The sequence below is a fragment of the Clupea harengus genome, chromosome 12, assembly GCF_900700415.2.
Source record: "Clupea harengus chromosome 12, Ch_v2.0.2, whole genome shotgun sequence".
Taxonomy (NCBI): Eukaryota; Metazoa; Chordata; class Actinopteri; order Clupeiformes; family Clupeidae; genus Clupea; species Clupea harengus.
The window spans coordinates 11,141,732-11,149,231 of record NC_045163.1 but is presented as its reverse complement, the minus strand read 5'-3'; the positions used below and the strand labels follow the sequence as shown (position 1 = coordinate 11,149,231).

Genomic DNA, 7,500 nt, shown 5'->3' with positions numbered 1-7,500 from the left:
CTGTAAGCACTATAGAAATGCAGCAGGTGAGTTCACCTGTCTTCGAACAAAATGGAAGGAGTCAGAAGAAGAACAGTGGGGGTGAGAGGGGGATTCCACGGAGGAGAAGAAGGAAGAGGAAGAGGCGGAGGCCATGCCAGAGGCCGAGGTGGAGGTGGAGGTAGAGGTGGAGGTAGAGGAAGAGGAAGAGGAAGACCTCAAGCGGGAGGAAAACATGCTCAAAGAAGAAAAGGACCAAATTTATCAAACAAACTTGAAAGGAGGAAGGGGGCCCATATTCACGCAAGAACAAGAGAGAGAGATCATAAACATGGTTTTGGCCAATAATGTTATCGGGCTCAGAGAAATTCAGGCCAACATTATCGGTGACCATGCAATTTGCAGGTCTCTCAGTCAACACTGGCGCGCATCCTGAAAAGACATCAGGTTCAAATGAAACAACTTTATCCGTATAGTATTTTCAGCTTTTTTCAGATCACTTTTTTTTTACTGTAATTGTAACCTGTACTGGATACAGAATTTTATGTTTGTGTGATATTTGCTGAGCTGAGTGTGATGCACACTACTGTAGTAGCATGAAAACTGGGACATGTTTTGTTGTGATTATCCATGTTGACATGATGTTGTCAAATGACTGATTTGGGTATATGGAGAGAAATACGTAAATTATATTTTCATCAGTCTGCAGCATTGGTCTTGTGTAGTGTTTGGTGAATTTGTTGTATATTTGCACTTTCCCTGTGTACTTCACTTACACTACTCTAATCACTGAGAAGTAGAATTGCTAAAAGTGAATTAGGTTTGCAACAGCATTGTGTAACTGGTACAAACAGAATTAGGTTATTTGCAACGTGTGTTTCAAATCGTAACAAAATATGGTTTTGATAAATAAGTGTATAGTTTTTACAAGAGTGTTTCATTTTGCAAAGGATCTGAGGTGTTTTGCTAATTGTCTGTGTGGTTGTGCTAATTGTGTTTAGTGTTTTGAAAAACCGGGCCCTGTTTTCAAAATTGTGCTTAAGCAATCCAGAAAAACTGTAATACAAATCAGAACTTTCAGTCAGTCAAATTCATTGCAAAATCTGTGTTGAAACTGCAGGCGTGTGTGGCAGAGCAGTGTGGGATGCAGGGTGTCAGGAATGACAAAACTTACTAAACGTATTCCACTATAGAAGAAGAAATTTAGAAAGTGAAGACCTTATTCCACTCTAGAAGAAGAAATTTAGAAAGTGAAGACCTTATTCCACTCTAGAAGAAGAAACTTACAAAGTGAAGACCTTATTCCACTCTAGAAGAAGACATTTAGAAAGTGAAGACCTTATTCCACTCTAGAAGAAGAAACTTACAAAGTGAAGACCTTATTCCACTCTGGGCTGAGGTTCTTGTAGACGGTGTGTGTCTGTAGCCTGTCGTTCCACAGCTCCACCACACAGAACGGGTCACTCTTCCCTGTGGACAGAAGAGCACAGGTTATTTGTGTTTCATCTGGACAGAAGAGCACAGGTTATCTGTGTTTCATCTGATTTCTCTCAGGTGTGGTGGGCTTTCTAATGATGTTGTTGTCCCTGTGCTGAGAAGAGTACAGATTATTTGTTTGATATTATTATTTGTGATATGGTTTATTAGTTCTCCACTGATGTATTCCTTTTGCATTTAAAGAGTGTGATATCATCAAGAAAGAAAGAAAATAAAGAAACACAATACATGCTTCGAAGTTCTTCCATTAAAAGTATGGACAATATACCCAGAAGCATGAAGAGTAAAAGTCTTAGAAGTAAAAGTTTTATAGTTCAATGTTGTCTGCAATCAATGTAGGGCATATAGCATTTCAATAAAGATTTTCTTGAGCATAGTTTTGCATTAGTGTCTGTTTTTATATTGTTTAAAGTGAGGATGAGATAACTGAAATATGATCCATGTCAATATTCTCTTACACACACACACACACACACACACAGACACAGACACAAACACACACACACACACACACACACACACACACACACACACACACACACACACACACACACACACACACACACAGACACAGACACAAACACATACACACACACACACACACACACACACACACACACCACACACACACACACACACACACACACACACACACACACACACACACACACACACACACACACACACACACACACGGGCAGTCAAAGAGATACACATGAGTAGAATGAGCACAATACAGTTTTTTTACGACTGGATAAACACTAAAATCAAAAGTATTGCACAATTATCAAAACCTTCACTCAAGGAGCAAAACAACGGCTCAGATTTGCACCACTATAAGCACATGTCAACATCACACTTTTTGCGAAACAATACACACAAGTGATTTGCAAAACACTAAACACACTTTTATGCTTTAGACACAGACGTATATCAAGATGTCACTTCCTTGCAATTCCAAAGCACTGCAAGTCAAATTACCACACTTTGTGGCAATTAGTTGAACACAGCCATCAAGTGTTATGCAGTTATGAAAACTGAGACAAGTTTAGTTGTTTTTGTTGTGATTCTCCATGTTTGACTGATTTGTGTATATGGAGAGAATTAAATAATATTTTCATCAGTCTGCAGCATTGGTCTTGTGTAGTGTTTGGTGAATTTATTGAATATTTGCACTTTCTCTGTGTACTTCACTTACACTACTCTAATCACTGAGAAGTAGAATTGCTAAAAGTGTTTTAGGTTTATAACAGCAGTGTGTAAGTGGTACAAACAGAATTCCGTCATATGCAACGTGTGTGTTTCATATGGTAACAAAATATGGTTTTGTTAAATTAGTGTATAGTTTTTACAAGAGTGTTTCATTTTGCAATGGATCTGAGGTGTTTTGCTCATTGGGTGTGTGGTTGTGCTAATTGTGTGAGTGAAATGAAAAACAAAACAAAGCAGTCAAAATTGTGTTTAAGCAATCGAGAAAAACTGTAAATGAAAGAGATGCACATTTTAAAAGGGCCTTTGGACCCCCCCTTCAGAGACAGACTAAAACACACACTGACAGAGAGAAAGGGGAAAAACACCAGTTAGAGAGAAAGAGTGAAACTAAGATAGAAAGAGAGAATATAGAGAAGGAAAACAACTGAGAACTAAATCCATGTTCCTGATGGGACATTTCCCCCCCACCCCCCTTTAGAGAGAGAGCGAAGCCCCAAAAGAAAGAAAGAGAGAAAGAGGGGAGAGAGAGAAAAACATAATTTTAATTAAAAGAATGAGTGGAGCACCTAAAAAACAAGAGGATAAAGGGGAAAAAAAGAACTTTAAAGAGAATGAGTGAATAAGACAGAAAAATAGAGCAATAAAGGCGAGAGAGGAAGAAAATAACATTTTAAGCGCGACAGACACGTGAATAGAGAAATAAACCATATTTTGAATTAGGACAAAAGAGGTAGACACAACAGGAAAAAGAGGGAACCACTAAAACATTTTTTTAGAGAGTATTAAAGCATTATTTAGAGAGTATTAAAGCATTATTTAAGAGAATAATAAAGTATTATTTTAGAGAATATTAAAGCATTATTTTAGAGAATATTAAAGATTTATTTTAGGGGATGTGTGGTGCTTCAGTGAGGCCCATATGGTGAAGGATCAGTAATGCAACGGCACCAGCAGGAGTGTGAAATCACAGCTTAGGACAGACACCAGATCTACTACAGGGTGTGCGTGTGTGTGTGTGTTTGTGTGCTTGTGCAAAAGAGAGCTATACATTGCAAATCCCCATATGTATCAAAAAATGTGTGTATCAAAGTCAAGTCAAAGTCAAAGTGTTTATTACCGCATACACCAAATTGATTCAGCGCAGCGAAATTCTTACGACTTCTTACGTATCTGAGTGTCAATGGCTGCAAGGATGTGTGTGTGTGTGTGTGTGTGTGTGTGTGTGTGTGTGTGTGTGTGTGTGTGTGTGTGTGTGTGTGTGTGTGTGTGTGTGTGTGTGTGTGTGTGTGTGTGTGTGTGTGTGTGTAAATATCTCAGCTTGAGAGTCCATGAGAGCCTGTCTGAAGAGGGTTCAGGCACTCTCCTGTGTGTGGGCCTTCTCTCAGTCTCAAACACTACTGCAGAATAGGCCCTTGTGTTAGAGCATCTCACGCCTCTGTGTGTGTGAGTGTGTGTGTGTGTGTGTGTGTGTGTGTGTGTGTCCACATATGATGAGAGCCACTTCATAACACACCTGAGAGAGGGCCTCTTACCCCCCATCACACACACACACACACACACAAGATGACACATGCACACATACACAGCACAGCTATGTACACACACACACACACAATCTTCAGGGTAGATTTTCAAGATTTTCAAACACATGCTAACTCACTAGCTCACTAACACACATGCTACCTCACTAGCTCACTGACGCACATGCTAACTTACTAATGCACACACACTCATGCTACTCTGTGTTCTAAAACAGCTCCCCTTTAATGATCATATGAAAAATATTCAAAGATACACCACATACACCATGTATACTACCACATACAGTGACTATCTCAGATGAACTATTCTTCTTCTTATTATTATTATTGGTATTTATATATAATATAATAATTATTATTATTATTGTTATTGTTGTTGTTGTTGTTTTTGGACACCATAAACAGTGAATTTCTCAGATGAACACACTATGAACACAAGTGTGGGTCTGTTTGAGCATCACTGATTACTTACAAGAAGTGTCACCATACACTGATTTTAATAATAAATAATAAATTATAAATTATTATTATTGTTTTTGTTGAGTTGAGCTGTAGTAGTGGCAGAGGAAGTAAGATGTTTAGTCAGATGTTTAGTCAGATGTTTAGTCAGATGTTTAGTGAGAAGTTTAGTAATATGTTTAGTAATATGTTTAGTCAGATGTTTAGTAAGTATAGTAGTTTTTCTCTACCAGTGACATCGGCAGCCATCAGTCCCTCTGCTCGTAGAACTTTAACCTGGACAACACCCACATCCTTAACGTTAGTGAAGGACCTCAGAAGACCCTACAGAAGGACAGAGAGAGAGAAAGAAAGAAAGAAAGATGACACCTCTAAATGGGAGTTGCAGCTTTGCCCCCACACACACATTTTCACTTGTAAACACATTTATGAGCAATACTTATCAGCTGTTCTCATCTCTCTTGAAGTGTCTAACAGCAGTGCATCTTGGGATAACTCGCTTCTCTGTGTTTGTGGGCTCTATCTGATGTGTTGCGTGTGTGAGTGTGTGTGTGTGTGTGTGTGTGTGTGTGTGTGTGTGTGTGTGTGCGTGTGTGTGTGTGTATGTGTGTGTGTGTGTGTGTCTATGTTTGTGTGTGTGTGGTATGTGTGTGTGTGAGTCTCCGTGTGTGTGCCTATGTTTGTGTGTGTGTGTTTGAGAGAGAGAGTCTCCGTGTGTGTGTGTGTGTGTATCTGGGCGGCCAGCATTCCTCTGCCACTTCACATTATCCGCCGCCTCTTAAAAACTACATCTTCATTATGCTGTGATTTTCTCGTCTGTTCTGCGCGAGGAGCGCTCCATAATAACGTAAGGGAGTTATGTATGGGCCCATACTGACAGGCTCTCGGGGGAGAGGCCCGGCACAATGGCCACTCCTGAAAGAGCTGGAGAGGCAAGGCTTTGTGGGGAGTGAGATATCTTGTTCTTTGTTTTGCATAAGCTACGGCCAGAGCCAGCCCCCACCACAGAGTAATCCTGCTGGGGGTGACTGACTGGAACTGAATGAGTGGGAGAAGGAGGCACTGTGGAGTAAGTTTAAGCCTCTGGCTCCCTCTGCTGGCTGAAATGATACATTGCAGAGGTGTGGCTCACACACACACACAACACACACAGGGATAACAGTGGGCTGTTAGGAAGCATAGGAAGAGCAACATGTGAAAGACTTGACCACGCTTCTATTACATCCAGTATATAACAGTGAGGTCACCCCTGAGCAGCATCACTTAAATGTCAAAGGATTCCAAATTATATCACTTTACAGTAAGTGCATTACTTCTAAGAGTAGGGTATTTGCTCTCATGTACAATTAAAAACTAACAGTTTAGATTTAGGAAATACAGGCCTCACAATAGGAACTCAATACTTTGTATGTCCACCTTTATTTGTGACCGACTCAACCCTCCTCGGCATGGAGGATACCAGTGTTGCACAACATTTTCTGGAGAGATGTCATTTAGAGATGCCATTCTTCAGAGAATTTGTTTGTGTGAAGAGGTTGTGTTGCCCTACATTCCTCTTTCAAATTCTATTAGATTGAAGTTCAGGTGACATACTGTGATTTTGGCAGTGTGCTTTGGATCATTATCATGCTGGAATATTCCAAGCTTCCAGAGACTGGGAGTCATCTTAGCAGCCAGTATTTTGGTATATCCACAGGTGTTCATGGTGCCATCTAAACATGTCATCTCCCCAACACCTTTTGCACTCATGCAGTCCCATATCCTCACACTCCCACCTTCATGCTTCTCTGTCGGGACTATGCGCTCACTGTAGTAGTCGAGGCACACACACACAGGCACACACACACACACACGCACGCACACACACACGCACGCGCACACACAAGCACACACATACGCATGCACACACACACACACACACACACACAACACACGCGCACACACTCACGCACATACATACACACATTCACACGCACACACACACACACACAACACACGCACACACACTCACGCACACACGCGCGCGTGCGCCCACACACACACACACGCACACACACACACGTTTCACGCCTGTCATGCTAAACCCCAACACATTGATCTTGGTCTCATCTAACCAAATAATGTGCCTCCATGCTTCTTTCCATGATTTATAGCCTTGTTTAATCATGCTGTTTTGTGCCAAAGAGCAAGCAAGGTTTTTTTTTCTTGGACCACCCACTGAGGTTGATGTTATGCAGTGTCCTTTCACACAGTCTGAGCTGTCACAGAAACTTTGATTTCCACTGATAATCCTGTGCCAAGTCTGCAGCACTTGCCCTTCTGTTTGTTTCAGAGCTAGATAGTGCAAGTAGCATCTTCACTTTTAGAGGAGGGCCGCTGCAGCTCTGGTGTGATAATATGGCTTGTTCTCCTGATTACTGCTGTGTTTCGACTGATTTTCAGTTGGTCAACAATCTCCCTGCAACCTCTTCCAGCTTTCTCACAATAACATGTTTCAATTCCTTTGGTAATTATTCTCCATGAGGTAGACATGCAGATAGACACAGCCCATAGGTCCAAAATTGAAAAAGTTCTGGTCATTGGTCATTTTATAACTGGAAATCACATGTGTGCTCAATTTAGTTTTAATGATCACAGGTTTTCTAACTTGTGTGTCAGTGATTACGGGTGTATTCACTTTTGTTGCACTGGGTTTCTACTTTGATGCCTGTATTTTCAATATAGTCTTTCTAAAGTATTTGTTTTTGACTGTTCATAAGAGGAAATACTCTATTGTCTACTTGAAATAATGCAATTATTGAGTGGTGACACA

The 7,500-nt window shown here is 40.7% G+C and overlaps 1 protein-coding gene across 4 annotated transcripts in view; it reads right to left on the bottom strand.

Moving 5' to 3' along the window:
* The window catches only part of mctp1b (multiple C2 domains, transmembrane 1b), a 50,112-nt gene that overhangs the window by 20,005 nt on the left and 22,607 nt on the right, over nucleotides 1–7,500 (bottom strand). For all 4 annotated transcript variants that reach the window (XM_031577369.2, XM_031577370.2, XM_031577371.2 and 1 more), the window contains 2 exons: nucleotides 4,919–5,012; nucleotides 1,347–1,449 (listed from right to left, as the gene is read on the bottom strand). In XM_031577369.2, coding sequence (XP_031433229.1) covers nucleotides 1,347–1,449; nucleotides 4,919–5,012 — 197 coding nt within the window. The remainder of the gene's footprint in view (nucleotides 1–1,346; nucleotides 1,450–4,918; nucleotides 5,013–7,500) is intronic.